This window comes from Acartia tonsa, chromosome 7 (assembly GCF_053477335.1).
Source record: "Acartia tonsa isolate MP-2025a chromosome 7, ASM5347733v1, whole genome shotgun sequence".
NCBI lineage: Eukaryota > Metazoa > Arthropoda > Copepoda > Calanoida > Acartiidae > Acartia > Acartia tonsa.
Genome location: NC_137266.1, coordinates 25,723,093 through 25,739,898, shown reverse-complemented (window position 1 = coordinate 25,739,898; position 16,806 = coordinate 25,723,093). Strand labels below are relative to the sequence as shown.

The 16,806-nt window shown below is 31.7% G+C and overlaps 1 protein-coding gene across 1 annotated transcript in view; it reads right to left on the bottom strand.

Annotated features, from left to right (window-relative positions):
- The window catches only part of LOC145325154 (uncharacterized), an 85,902-nt gene extending 71,186 nt beyond the window's left edge, over positions 1 to 14,716 (bottom strand). Inside the window, exon 1 of the mRNA XM_080168010.1 lies at positions 14,369 to 14,716. Within this exon, the coding sequence (XP_080024136.1) occupies positions 14,369 to 14,460 (92 nt within the window). The 5' untranslated portion in view covers positions 14,461 to 14,716. The remainder of the gene's footprint in view (positions 1 to 14,368) is intronic.
- Between the last annotated feature and the right edge of the window lie 2,090 nt (positions 14,717 to 16,806).

The following is a 16,806-nucleotide window of genomic DNA, read 5'->3' as shown; positions in this document are numbered from 1 at the left end:
AGCCCAAACTGCTTGACTTTTTAAGTATGGGTATGACACATAACTGAGAGTTGGAATTTTTTGAATATCTCCATCCTGGCGGACACAGGATGCCAGCAAACCTGGCAGGGTCATCCAGGTAAAGAGCAAAAATATTTTTTTGACTAAAACAAAGCATTTTATCATACCAAAATACTAAAAAATCCTCTAGTAGTACATCCTTATATGAAATACAGGTGTTCAAGTCACTTTCAGGTTTCAGGTATGATCCTGCAGGTCCTGATCCTCCAGGTCTCCAGAAATCTTTAAAAGGCTCATGTGGCCGCAATTTTTGACTTAGAGACTTCAAATTTTAAACTTAAGCTTTTCTTACATGTCTACATAACGTATCAAAATTTCATGAAGATCCGCCTCCGTTTTCCCGCCGACCGCCGACTGCGGCGGCTGGCAGCTGCCAAGTACAGCTGCGGCCGCTGAAATTTATATTTTGATATTTCTAATGTAAAATTTACATAAAAATAAACATTTTCTGGGATAAATTTTTCTTCTAGCTTCAAAAATAAGAAAATTACAGCCGTTTGAAATTTTTAAATAAAAAAAGACCTAAACACAAAGGTTGTTAAATAAAAGGGTGAAGAAGGCGAAAATTGACTTAGACTTATAAAAGGTCGGAAATTCATTATCAAACAGGGGACTTGCACAAAAAAAATTAGCCCTCTAGCTCTAATAGGAACTGAGATAATTAGGGGGGGCGTTCAACGCCCCCCCCCCCCGACCGATTAAGGTGCGGCAAGGGGCCCGACTGTAAAGGGTTAATAAGAAAATGAAATTGCAGCTTGCAAAGAAAAAAGAAGATTTACATGACCGCAGCTGTCGAGCCCTTAGAGAAAATAACGTTCCTAAGAAACAAACTAAAGCTAGCTAAATCTTGATTGACTTGTCCTTTAATCCTGAAACCTTTAGTGAAGTACTAATTGGAGCAATAAATGACGATATCCCACAAATCGCTACTAGACGAAAACTTCAAACCATTAAATTTTTTATATGATAACGTTTTGTTAGGTCTGTTTTTGGGATAAATTATGTTCAGGGGTCCCGCAGGTTTAAAATTTCAATGGATCTTAACTATCAACAGGAAACACAAATTTGATTTAGAAAAAGGAGTGGGGGGGGGGGGTATACAGTGACCAATTGAGAGATATTGCGCAATAAAAGGTTTTGAAATCACATCATAAAGGTCTGGAGTGTATGGTCTATATTTCAAACCATCAACAAATTTAAATTCAATTAGTACATACAAGTAACAAACAAATATCTGTTAAACTTTCGTGCCCTCACTATGTCAATATATACAATGTGTTCTATTATATGGAGGGTGGGGATGCTGGATTTTAAATCAAACTTGTACCTAAAGTTTTATAGGCAAGTTCTCGTATTCATTGGCTTAGCAACTTTAGATCTCCTATTAAAAATTTTTATTTGATGTAATAAACAGAATAGACTATTTGTCTATCATCATTGGGTATATACATCAATTTATCGTCCATTGTCCATGTCTTATCACTGTCCTATTCCAGATTATTAGAAGTCCTATTCCTGATTATAAGGAATATTAACACAGCCAAGTAGTAGAAACAATTTGCTAGCAGACGAAAAGGTCCTTGGAAAAGGGGGACAGATAGTCATCTGTTTATACATCTATACTATAGATCTGTTATATACAATGCAAAGTAAATTCTAAAGAAAATGAATCTTTTATTGCATGAATTGTGAAGTAAATACATATTGTCCATATAGTACATATGTACATTATATTTGCTTTATAATTCACCTGTCAATAGGTTTGTTTACTTATCTTCTTTTGTTAAATTATTCAATTATATTTTCATCATATTGTTAGTTTTTTGTTAAAATCAAGGCCCATGTCTTAATCAATACAACTAATATTTTTTCAAACTGGTGCTAATCTATAACTTTTTGTTGTTTTGTTATTATTGAATTTATAAGAGACTATATGACATTTTCCTTTAGATTATTTTCTTAATCGTTTTTTTTTATACCAACATTATTACAATTTCTAATCGTTTACCCTTTAAATTATTTTAGCCTGATATTTTACTATGAATAAGCTTTGTAAATCTAAACCCATCATTTATAAAAGTATGATATTTATATAATTAAAAGATTGTATATCTGAAGTTTGCATGAGTAGTCCAACTGTGCATGGTATGAGATCCTAAGAGTTTAATAATAATCGGATATATCTATCACTATTTTATCTATTTTTACATCTTTAACATGGATAAATTATTATGCTGTAAATTTTAAATAGGATATATTCTATGTTTAATATATAACCCATTTATATTATAATGTATATTTTAAGAATTCCGCAGCCGGCTTCTAAATGCAATTTTGCAGCCGATTTTTTCGAATTCTTAAAGTAAATGATTGAATTCTTAAAGTAAATGAAATATGACACCTGGAATGTAAAGATGGAATGATAAGAATCTTGGATTCATAAAGTAATGGCTGCAGGATTCATAAAGTAATGGCTGCACAAGTGGCTGCAGATTTACATTACGAATTCAAAATTTTGTTCTGAATATTTATGTGCTTAAAAAATCACGAAATTTCTCTGTAATTCCTTATACAGTTAATAAATTAAGGTAATTTGGGAAAGCAGGTATTTATCGTATAGTAGTATAAACAGTTTTTCATGGATATTAAATTCAATAAGGATGACAACATCCATAAAAGCAAAGCCCTGAAATGGATGGACAAACGAACAATAACACTTGTAGAGTGTCAGAACTGAATAATCAGAACATATGTGTATAAAAGTCGAAATAAAATTAAGTAAATTTGTTGAAAAACTGCTAACATACAGGATAATGTTTAAGGGCATACTTACATTTTTAGGTCTTGATTATAGAGATGATTCGCTTATAACAATGTAGTTTTGATGTCCTAGGAATCAGTATTCCAAAAATCAGATCAATCGGATGATTACATCACATAAAAATTTGCAAATAAGGATCCCAGTTTTAAAACATCTTTTCCGAAAATGCCTACGGTTGGGTACAAAAGAGCACGTAATTTAGGCGATCACTTGATCCGTGCTAAATTGTATCCCATCCATAGGTATGAAATTAGAAACATCCTTTTAAAGAAATTTCAGTTATTAATTCATAGCCCCAGACTTTTATACTTTTAGGTTAGGCAGGGATCTAAAGGGATAAGACAATGGCTGTTAAATTCATGTACATCCCAAATGATGACACACAAAATTATCCATTCTCTAGATTAATATTAGTGGTTGAAACGTTTGAACACTCAACTTACTAAACCAACCAACTAAAATTCAGGAAAAGTCCTCAAAGTTGTTAAGCCAACAAATAAGAAAATGCTTTTTTAAACTTTGGGGACATATGATATAAATAGCCCATTCTTCCCTCTCTCTAATATATACTTTCAATTTTAGGATTTGATTATAGAGTTGCCTTGCTTATAATACTTTACCTTGTTGTCCTAAGAATCATTATTTAAAAAATCAGATGAATAAGATAATTATGTCATATAAAAATTGTTTTGTCAAAGTGTCAAGAAAATCAGCAAGTTTTAAATGGATATACGGAATTTCTGGTAACGATTATAGTGTTGCAACGCTTTCTAAATTGTACCTAACTGTCATAGGAATCATCATATAAAGTTTTAAATCGATGGAATAAGTGTAACATGTCTTTTTTTTGTAATTTTATCACGAATAAAATGTTGTTTAAAAAGTAAAAAAAATCAGCATGTCTTAAACGTATGTATTGACTTTCTGGTAGCGATTATAGAGTTGCTACGCTTTCTGAATTGTACCTAACTGTCATAGGAATCCTCATGTAAAGTTTTAAATCGATGAAATAAGTGTAACATATCTTTTTTTATAATTTTATCACAAATAAATGTTGTTTAATTAAAAAGTAAAAAAAAAATCAGCATGTCTTAAACGTATATATTGACTTTCTGGTAATGATTATAGAGTTGCTACGCTTTCTAAATTGTCATGCACAGTTTGAAATCGCTACTACAATTATAACATGCCTAAATTAACGAAAAGAGCTAAGCGTAAAAATGAAAAAATATGAGAATGAGACAGGGATTGAGAGAGAGAGAGATATCATGCGAAGCATAAAATAGATAGGATAATTGTAACATGTCTATTATAATAATCATGTCATACATAAAAAATTTGTGAAAAATTTGCATATTTCAACAATATATACGGACTTTCTGGTAAGGGTTATAGAGTTGCTACGCTTTCTGAATTGTGCCTCTCTTTTATATTTAATCAATTATATCCTATTATATAAAGTAGTAAGCGTTTTTTGTCTGTCCCGAAGGATCTCGCTAACCGCTGAACCGATATTGTTCTCCTTTACAATGAAGCTTCTTATAGGTCCTGGGAAGGTTTTAAACTATCTTTGGGGAGGTTGTATTCACCCCCCTCCCCCCCAAAAAATATTTTTTTTACTCAAATTTAAAATAGGATTAGGTCGACTTTTCCTCCTCCTACCTTAAATGCCCCTAGAGGCTTCTAGGGTCGTAGCCGCTAGTATATAATAAATCAAGGGTATGCGTTTTTGTATATGTTTTTCTTTGTCATTATGCGTCTTCAATGATGATTATCAAATTTATTCATTCTTTAGATTAAAATTATTGGTTAAAAAGTTAGATCATTTTAAAATTTAAGAAGCCAGTATACTTATCAATTTATAGTAATACAAGATCCCTGAAACATCTTTTTATTAAAAATTGCTGGTCCTAAAGTATTTTAATAATAGACATCTATGATCTATCTACCTATTTAACTATCTATTTATATACATATCTATCGATCTATGTAACTAACTTACTATCTATCTATCTATCTAACTTACTATCTATCTATCTAACTTACCTGGAAAGTACAACCCATAGACCAGCACAATTAAATATCTAATTTGAAAAAAAAACATTTGTAATAATAGCGGCTTCGCCCTTAGAGGGCTCTAGAGGCACTTAAGGTGAGGGTAAGTCGACCTCCCAGTCTCAAAGGTAAAAAAAACATTTTTTTTTGTAGGGGGGGGGGAGTTTTTTTCTGTTTAATTGTTAATCTAAGCATTTTAAAATGTATTATCTACCTTTTAATCATATCATCTAAATATCTATCAAGCTGTTTGTTTATCCTTCTCATATTTTAGCTATTGGAAAGAGAAAAAAACAAAAAATAGAAATTGTGTAATACTAATATCTACAAATTTCGGAATTTAAAAAATGTCCGTTAAACAAAAATACCCCCTCTGATGTGTAAACTTTGATTTTTACAAGGAAACACATATTTATAGCATAACTAAAGAAAATAAAATTAGATTGATGCACATAGCTTATTCAAGGTTTCACACAAAGTGTCATTTTAGAACTATAATACCCCCCACCCCCGCGGTATAAGTGCCATAACCCTGCGGGTCTACCCAGTATAACCTAACCTGAATCAATAAACAAAAAACTTCCCCACACCATATAATCTTTACTTTCAAATTAGTTCAAAAACTTGTTGGGTTTGTGGATGTACCAGTGCTCAACAGGATACTTTGTGTGAAAGCAATATTAAACTAAAAGCAATTATCTATAGAACACAAATTGCACAATGAAGAGAGTTTATAGCTGAGACATAATAGGATATGGGCCATAAATATTACTTTCAACAGTCAACAGGCATAACAAGGACTAGAAATTACAGAGTAGCAAGTGCTATAAGATTAATAGTTAGTTAGATAGATAGAATGCTTGATTGATATATATGTATATAGATAGATAGTGAATATTTTTAAAGATATTTTAGGAAAAAAAATTTCCAAACAAAGCTGTTTCAGGGATCTTGTTCCACATAAACACAGATATGTATATAGACATATAGATTTACCAGAATTATATTTAGAATGATAATAAGCTAAAAAGCTGCTCTGCTATAAAATATTTAAGCTTAATAACGAATTTTCTCAGCTGTTTATCTTAATACAAGCGTCTACGCCCCTAGAGGCTTCTAAGGAAACTTGAGGTAGGGGGAAGATGTCAAATTCGACCCCCATTTTTATTTTAGTTTTAGAAAAATAATTGGGAGGAGGGAGGGTGGCATTTTTTGGTACAGACAGACAGACACAGGGATATATTGGAAAGGTTTTAGGCTATTTCCGAAAGTAAGCAAAACTCCATCTCTCTAGCCCTTCACCTTCTTTTTGACAGCATATTTATAATGAAATGTTAGACATAGTAAAATCGTCCTTTAATCTTAAAACCTAGTAGCATTACTTGAAGATTCCTGTATAAGTAAGGTATAATATTTCCCACGGACCTCTAATATAGCCTAAAACCTGTCCTGTTAAGTTAACCCTCACTGAAGAGTATTTGAGGAAATATTTTGTTTTATTTTTGTTCCAGGGATGTTCAAGGGGAAGGTGTAAAGGGTTGATTACCCCCCCCCCCCCCTCCAAATAAAAAATACATGGACGTCCTTGTTTCTGTGATATAATGATTACCCGCCCCCTCCCCCCCCCCCCTAAAAAAAATATATTTTTAAATTTTGTATCCCCCCAAATAAAAATGCTTTGACGTCCTTGTTTTGTTCCCATCTTATTTGAAATTAAAGGGCCTCAAGTTAGATAGTTTGTGTCCGGTTCGCTTCCATTATACCCCCGGTGTCATTTTACTTAAACGGTGCTGTCACATTTCACCATCATCAGAAAAAAATAAAACAATTTCTATTCTTTCTGCATCTATAGAATCATTGTGGCCAAAGATCATTTGAATCGATTAAGATATGTCAATCTATACTTTTAAATAGAGACTCCTTTTAAAAAATGAAATTTCATTAAGAAAAATAGATGTATCTAAAAAGTTAAACTATGGGATAGATTTGTAAACCTATTTGGTAGAAAAACATAGACACTCAAATTTAGATAAGTATTGCTAATAACATTTAATCAAACAAAATGTTTCAAAGCCAACGGATATAATATTTTTAAAGCCTAGATTTTAATCTCATAGATTTTGTCAATTTCAAATTTTCAGTCAAATATTTTTCAAAACATATTCAAATTTGTATTATTTTTTACAAAATTATTCTATTATACTTTATTTAATATTATTTCATAAAATCCATCTCTAAGTATACTTGCATTAAATATAAAAAACAAGGATGACAACATCCATAAAAGCGAAGCACTGAAACGGTTGGACAAACGGACATTAATACTTGTATAGTGTCAGAACTGAATAATCAGAATATAAAAGTATAAGAGTCGAAGCAAAATTGTAAGTAACTTTGATGAAAAACTGATTGATACTGGATAATTTTTATGGCAATTTAAAGATAAAGATAAATAAGATATTGTTATAATATAACCAGGGATCTAAAGGGATAAGACATAGGCCGATATATTGATGTACAACCCCAAAGATGATACACAAAATAACCTCTTCTGTTGATTACAATTAGTGGTTCAAACATTTAGTCACTCAACTTTATCGACCAACTAATCAAAAGTCAAGAAAAATCCCCAAAGTTGTTAAGCCAACAATTAGTAAACTTTATTTTAAAATTTGGGGACTAGTGTAATAAGCAATCCATTGTCCCCTTTCTCTCTTAGGTTAACACTAAAAATTTCAGCTTTCTACAAAATTTATATTTCCCCTTAGCCGTACAGATGGATGGACGGACAGACACACAAAGTTATTTATATAGTACCTTTGCTACTAAAAAGAATATAACATAAAATGACATTTAAGGATTTTTTAATAACAAATTGTTATAATTTAACCAGAGATCTAAAGGGATTAGACGATGTCCGATAAATTGATAAACATCCCAAATTATACACAAATTACCTTATCTGAAGATTAGTGAGTGAGACGTTTGAACACACAACTCAATAAACCAAGCAATCAAAATTCCCTATAGGCCATAAAATTATTAAATCAACGAATAAAAAACTTTGGGGACTATTGTCCTCTCTCACTCTGCAGTTATTTCCTATATAAGATTATAATATATTTGTGCGAGGGATGTAATGAAAATAGCTTAAATCCACCAAGTAAGATATGTATAAAGCTGCCCTTAAAAGATCAACTAATTGAGTTTACCAATTTTCATGATTTTTAACTCTAGACAGAAAAAAATCAATTTTATCATAAAACAAGCAAAATAAAGCTATCTGGCTAATTTTTTAATATGCTAGAGTTTCTTTCATGCTTAACAACTTTGCTTTTATGTTTTGATTTTAAAAAATCAGTTTAAAACCGGTTTAATAGATGACGCTTTCTTAACTATTCATTGTTAAATTGTCAGGGAAGCTTAGTATTGATATATGGACAGGTTTTAGGCTATTTCTATCTATCTATTTTTCTATCTATCTATCTATCTATCTATCTATCTATCTATCTATCTATCTATCTATCTATCTATCTATCTATCTATCTATCTATCTATCTATCTATCTATCTATCTATCTATCTATCTATCTATCTATCTATCTATCTATCTATCTATCTATCTATCTATCTATCTATCTATCTATCTATCTATCTATCTATCTATCTATCTATCTATCTATCTATCTATCTATCTATCTATCTATCTATCTATCTATCTATCTATCTATCTATCTATCTATCTATCTATCTATCTATCTATCTATCTATCTATCTATCTATCTATCTATCTATCTATCTATCTATCTATCTATCTATCTATCTATCTATCTATCTATCTATCTATCTATCTATCTATCTATCTATCTATCTATCTATCTATCTATCTATCTATCTATCTATCTATCTATCTATCTATCTATCTATCTATCTATCTATCTATCTATCTATCTATCTATCTGTCTATCTATCTATCTATCAATCTATCTAAATCTATCTATCTGTCTATCTATCCATATATCCATCTTTCAATCTATCCATCTATCCATCCATCTAAAGGGTTAGCAAAAAAAATGCGTACTTTTTAAAAATTGAAATTGCGCGGCTTGTGTTAATAGTATAATGTTATGCATATCGTTAGAACCGCTAAGAAGTCTATTTTTTGGAAATATAAGAACGATTCCTCTGCTACGTACAGTTACGGAGCTACGTGTTAAAATGTCCCAACTGATGTAAAACTTGACTTACGAGTAAATTTTAAAATATAACTTAGAGAAATTAGAGAAGATATTTTGCAAAAAGAGATGCCTACATTTTTTAATTTCAAATTGCGCGGCTTGTGTTAATAGTAGAAAAATGTTACGCATACCGTTAGAACCACTATGAACTGTATTTTTTGAAAATGTAAGAACGGTTTCTGTGCTACATATAATCTAGGAGCCAGATGGAAAAATGTCCCAAAATTTACTCGCAAGTTAAGTTTTAAGCCAGTTGGGACATTTTAATACGTAGCTCCCTAACTATACGTAGCACAGGATCCGTTCTTATATTTCCAAAAAATAGAGTTCATACCAGTTCTAACAATATTTATAACATTTTTCTACTATTAACACAAACCGCGCAATTTTAATTTTAAAAAAGTACGCATTTTTTTTGCTCACCCTTTATCTATCTATTTATCTATCTGTCTCTTTATCTATCTCTATCTATCTATCCATCTTTTTGTCTATCTATCTATCTAAGGAACTGATAATCTGTGACAACAAAGTATAACGTTATAAGCTTCTGTAGATTACAATTAGTGGTTGAAACGTTTGGACACAAAACTTAATAAGCCAACCAATCAAAATTCACTTTAATCCACAAAGTTGTTGAGCAAACCAATAAGGAAACGTTATTATAAACTTTGGGAACTAGTGTAATAAACAGCCCATTGTCCCCTCTCTCTCTCTGTGTAGATTAACGCATATCTTAGGATAAAGCTTTTCTTGGGTGAATTGTCTCGTATAAAGTGAAGCCTATGACAGTTATAAGTTGAATTTCTTATAAAGTTATGTTTCTAAAACTTATAACTTTAAAACTAAAGACGTTAAAAATGGTTCCTACTGCTTCTATGTCAGGTGTGCAACATAAATAGGCGCCACTAATTACCCTGCACAGTTAGAACTCTTTAGACAAAGGTCATGCAATCAAAGGGTTAGTAGTCTGTATGATGGGTGTTGGTAACCATAGATATATTATGCAGGGATCTAAAGGGATAGTACAATGAACAATAAATTGATTTCCCAATGACGTTACACAAAATTACCCCTTCTGTAGCGTAAAATTAGTGGTTAAAACGTATAAACACTCAAATGAATGATCCAACTAATAAAACTTTAATGTAGTTCCCAAAGTTGTTGAGCCAACGAATATGAAAACATCATTATATAACTTTGGGGACTAGTATAATAAACAGCCTCTCTCCATGTATATTATGTCTACTGTCAACCACCTTTAAAACAAGTCAGGGAGGGAGGGGACATTGGGTTGTTTATTAAGGTAGTCCCCAAAATCTCAAATTAACGTTTTCGTATTCGTTGGCTTAACAACTTTGGAGGCTCTTATTGAATGACATAAATATTATTCTTTATTGATATGATTAAGATATTTTCTCGTATTCATTCGAATCCGGTGGATAGGAACCGGTTCTCATCCATACGAAAAAACTATGTCTATCATCGTATTTTATCTAATTTGAAACATTTTTTTCTTTCCAGCAGTTTTTAAGTTGTAGTTTTTAACTTAGTTTATCTTTGATTTTTTCGTTTAAAGATAACTAAATTACCCTGTATTATTGTTTGGGTACCTAATGGTTTACTATTAGGTACTTTCGTAGTATAATTACGGTCTAAAAAATTTAAATTTCAAAGCAAATTAATTTTGATTTTGTTTTAGTTTGTTGAGGCTGTGAGGCAAAATTTGTCATTTATCCATCGATACAAGTTTTGGCGTGAACCCAGAAGGGTGCCGCTGAAAAATCTCATTTTTTTTCTTATTTAGGCTAGGATAGAGCTACAGAAGATTTAAACACGGCAAAATGACCGTCTCAGTGCGTAGAATTCACACAAAAAATTTGGGGTTGATAGCTCAACGTTTAGGGGGCTGGACCACAAGATGTAAGTCCATCGATACAAGTTTTTGCGTATCTTTTTCAGCAAACATCGTTTGGTCCGACAGGGAAGGAGTTGGAATCTTGACCCCAAATTTTGTACACGTGTGTATCTCATCGAGACGAACATTTTGCCACCTTGAAGTCCAAAATCGGTTGAGAAACAAAAAAGTTTTCCTAGGAAAAACTGATTTTTAAAGAAAAATTGATAAAAAAAAATCGCCAAAACTTGCATCAGAAAATCAAACACTGAATAATCTAATTTTCTTTCTCATTTGGGCTAGGATAGAGCTACAGAAGATTTAAACACGGCAAAATGACCGTCTCAGTGCGTAGAATTTACACACAAAATTTGGGGTTGATAGCTCAATGTTTAGAGGGCTGGACCACAAGATGTAAGTCCATCGATACAAGTTTTGGCGTATCTTTTTCAGCAAACATCGTTTGGTCCGACAGGGAAGGAGTTGAAATCTTGACCCCAAATTTTGTACACGTGTGTATCTCATCGAGACGAACATTTTGCCACCTTGAAGTCCAAAATCGGTTAAGAAACAAAAAAGTTTTCCTAGGAAAAACTGATTTATAAAGAAAAATTTATAAAAAAAATCGCCAAAACTTGCATCAGAAAATCAAACATCGTTTGGTCTACCCCCCTAAAAATTGTCCTAAGTCCACCAAATTTTTTGTGTGAGTCCCTGGGGTCGAGACGGTCATTTAGACACCTTAACATCGATTCTAGCTCAATCCGTTCGCTAGTTATCGAAGAAACATGGATTTTGTCAATTTGGTATTTAATGTTTTTAAACATTTATAAGTGCAATTTTGAAATCTTGTGTATTTTCTTGGGGAACTATGATATATCTCCGAAAGTCCACGGGGACCCTTTATGAACTCAGTAGAGGTTTTAGTGTAATATCACAACTCAAAAGTGTCTATTAAGCTAGTCAACTGCTCTTTAGAGGGTAGATAGAGCCCTCTTAGCGTAGTAAAGGAAGCTTATAAGTATACAACGGTTGGTTATAACTTTTAACTTATGGTTATAACAAAAGTTAAATATCTTTGGTTCTAGCTTCGAGAAGGCTATGTTAGGGGTACCCTGGCCCACCTGGGTACCAGCTAACCTGGGTATTGGTTTCCTGGCTTAAGTAAGAGTGTCTTTAGGCTGGGTTACAGTAGTCTAAGTACGTTTAAGTAGAGAAAGGATGCCTATAAGCGGGTGACGGTAGGGTAGAGTAGTCTAACCTTCTCCCGCTTGGCAATGGTTACTCTAGGCTTACTTACACTTAATTTGATAAACCAACCAATCAAAATTTATCAAAAGTCCTCAAAGTTGCGAAGCCAATAAATAAGAAAACGTTATCATAAAACTTTGGGTACTTGTGTAATAAACAGCCCATTGTCTTCTCTCTCTCTGTAGAATTCATTAATCAGTGGCATGAACAGGGTTTTGCCAGGGAGGTGCGCTAATCATATACCTATCAATATATATGACATTCAATATACAATATATCTATCTATCTATCCATCTGAAATAACATTTAATTTCTGATAACAATTATGGAGTTGCTTCTCTATAAAAACAAATTTTATTCAACTGTTATAAACTGTTACAGGAATCATCATTTAAAGTTTGAGATCGATATAACAATTCTAACATGCCTAAACTTAATTTAAATTTAAAAATCAATATTTTTCAAATTATAGGTCAACCTATTTTCTCTAACAATTATAGAGTTGCTAAGCTCTGTAAATTGTACTTAAATATCACAGAAATCTTCATGCTAACAATCATTGACCTATTAAATCGAATGAAAAAGAAATTAGCTGAAAATAAATGTTTCTATATTCTTGTGCTTCTATCTTAACTAATGGCCCAGAAAATCACGTTTTCCCCTGAATGTAGCTGACGGGCATATGAAAATACGGACAGACGGACAATTGGTATCACAGACTAGCTTCGCTACTAATATTAACATTTTTTGGAAATGAAGAAACAAGGATGGCAACAATTGAAAAAGCAAGGCTAAACAAGCATTGAAGACATTTAATAAAAGTTTCTTTAAAGACGGATATTTGTAATTATAGAGTAGCTGAGCTACTAATAATAGAAAATCATGTTTCCCCTAAAGATAGCGAATATAAGGACGGAGTCTAAGAGATCTTAGCTGACATTCTGACTTTGTTATATAATATTTCATATATATATCGCAAAATATAAAAATAGCCTAAAAACTACCCTGGACTAAATCAAAGTTTTCCTGAAAATTGTATAATTAGTTTTTTTCAGCGCGGCGGTTTAAGAGATCTTAGATGATATGCAGACTTTGTTATGTTATACTAGCGGCTTCACCCCTAGCCTCTAGGGGCTGTGCCCCAAGAGGTTTGATTCAACTAACTTTTCGTGTTTTAGATTTTAAAGAAAATATAAAAAGAATTGGAGGGGTATTTTTTTTGGGGGGGGGGTAGGGGTGACCCAACCCCCAAGAAAATAGTTATAAACCTTTCCGGGACCTATGAGAAGCTACCCTGTAAAGGAGAACCCGATTGGTTCAGCGGTTAGCGAGATCCTTGTTACAAACAAAGAGACAGACAAACTGACAGACAAACAAACAGACAAACAGACAGACATCGTTCTACTTTGTATTATAGATTGGAGTAGTTGGGTGATTTTTTAGCATGTATAAATCTCACAAATACTTAAAATGCAAAAGGAATTTAGACAATGTCTCTCATAAATACCTTAAAATGCATAAACAATTGCATTATTGAATTCTTAAAGTAGAATTTTGTTGGAATTCATAATAATTTGGCTTCTTTTGAAGCAAGTGGCTGGAAGCTGGCTGCATTATAAAAACACGAATTCTTAATGTAAAATCTACACCGTAAAAACAGATTACTTTAAGATTTCGTTTTTTAGCAGCCGACTGCTAAAAAATAGCTGATTTGAAGCCGGCTGCCGAATTCATATTGTTATATTTTCATATTTTATGATAGTTAAAGTTTAATGTTTGATACAATTTTAATTTTATGCCATTGAAACAAGTTATTAACCGTAAAGGAAAATCATGTTTTGCATATGGTTTCAGAGAAGAATCATAATTCAAACCAACAGGACTACTTATTTTTCTATTATCCATCGCGTTTCTGCGGACTTGAAAATAATTACTTTGTATCTTAAAGGTATTTTACATCGTTATAAAATCAAATTGACATCTACAAAAAAGTTATTGATAATAAATATAATGTACTAGAAATACAAAAGAAGTACACGAGGGTACATACCTGGATTCTCCAGAACTTCTATGGACATAATAAACTGTACCATTGTCCGTCAACTTTCTCACCCAACCACTCATACGAATCAAATCAGACATTTTCTTACGATTTTTTGTTGTTAAAATTGTCACTTAATTTTTAATCATTTGTTATGATTTTTGTCACTGTTTATAACTTTATATGTACATATTTTACATGATTTATTGTGTTTTGTTTTTATTTTTAATTGTATCACACTTACTTTATTTTCATTTAAAATTTTATTACAAAAACTTTATACATATACACACCTTGGCAAAACTTTGTTTAAACTGAAAACCGCCTCGAAAATTCAAAAGCGCTGAGAAAATTTTGGTGCACTGCGCTTGCGTATCTCTCACCCCCGTTCCTTTTTCACCTCCCCCCTTTTATTCACTCACTCTCTTTCTTTCTTAATGCTTACCTTTTTCCTTCCCCTTATTTAATGGAAAGTTGATTTACCCCATATTTAGTTTTCCCCTTTGTATCTCCTTCCCAAAAACCATATCATACATAAACCACCTGAGGATTTGGGGGTAGAAAGGGGGTAAATGGAATTAAGAAAGGACTTAAAAAATAGGAATTCTAACCTGTATATATATATATATATTTAAAATTGAAGTAAAAAACGTTGTTTTACTATAAAATATATATATATATATATATATGTGGATAAGTTTAAGGGGTAAAATGTTGAAAAAAAGAGATTAGAAATAAGCAGGGATTAAAGGATAGGACAATGTTCGATAAATTTGTATTGCCCTGCTGGCTTCAATTCATGACCATATAAATGTGTCTTAGGTTTAAATCTATGTAATGTAGATTAACTTAAATGCAATTGTTATCTCCCTCCCTGTTAAGACCTGAAACATATAGGGTTTTTAAGAAAGGGGATATTTTAAGGTCCTATTATTTTGAAAACATAATAGATTCCAACGCGTGCAGCAAAGAAGGCGCAGCAATAACTTGGCCAAGAAAAGACCAGGAGGCAAGCAACAAACGGAGCATGGGTGGGGTGAGGGTGAAAAAAAACGGTTGAAGTTTTGTCTATACCGGACGAAGGAAGTAAGGGAAACTGAAAGTATATTTTTTTGCAGTGAAGCTTCTTTATATAATATTCATTGTGTTGGAACTACATTATAATAAATAAGTTTGTTTATGATATTTTCAATCCTATTATTAAAGAAGTAAGATTTTGAATACTGGAATGACTTTAATCTTCTGTTTAGGTAAGCTAAGAACTCCGGATGGTTTTAGGATATTTTATTTTCATATTTAATCCTTGGGATGGTATTTGTCTATTTTTTCTTAGCCTTTTGAATACAAGGTCCCTAGTTGCTGGAAGGTGTATTCGACATTGTTGATAAAAAGGATAATGTAAGTATTTCGGGCAATAATTATTGGAAGGAATATTAATTGTACACAAATAAATTAAAGGTTTGTCTTTAAATAGTTCGGTTCAAGCTATATTACATTCAGCAATTTACAAGATTTACTTGCTCGGTTATATTACCATCCTTGTTAGCATAGGGGCTGGGAAATTTGTTACAGTTTGTCCATTGGTCTAAAAACAGATATATCTAAAGGAAGGGGGAAGAGGGGTGACGGCTGTAAAAAATGATAACTTATCTTTATGACTCATTCAGCTTTCAAAAGGTAAAATATTGAGAATAATGAAAAGGAAATCATTTCTAAAAATCTGTATACAAACAAATAAATATATCTATCTATTTACAACAAAATGAAGGACTATTATTTACATAAGAATTACAGCTAAAATATGTTGGCATTTTTTGTTAATAAATCACTTAATAGGACATTTTTTTAGGATTGCTCATTTAATTACTTTTATTATTTTTAAAATAAATCTTTTAGCAAAAAAGGCATGCATAGCATTTTCTTATTTATTTTTGTTGGACATACGATCAGGCATCCTAGTTATAGTGAAGCAGAGCTGAAAAAAGTCAAATAAAAAAGAAAGTCCTGTTTCAACTGTACCGTAGCTGCTCTATAAAAACAATGTCCATCTGTTACATTAATTAAAATTAACAAGGGAGAAACTAATAATATAATAAAATAAGAATTGTAAATAGAGAGCTTTTTGATTGATAATAAATCTACAAAGCTTACAAATAATTTTACTTTATACTCTATGAGATCTTCAAAGTAAATAACCCTTTTACCTTTATGTTATAGTTGCACTTTTCATAACATAAGATTATGGCTATTCGCCTTAAATACAGAAACAATTTCAGAAAAGTTGAAATTTATTTTACAAAATCACTCTTATTTAGAAAACTAATTGCGTTCTTTCCAACATTATTCTTTGACTGACATTTATAAAGGCTACAAACATTACCATCATTATAGATTAGTTGCGCTACAAAAAAATGTATACATACAAAGTTCCTATTTAAATTTCCCTC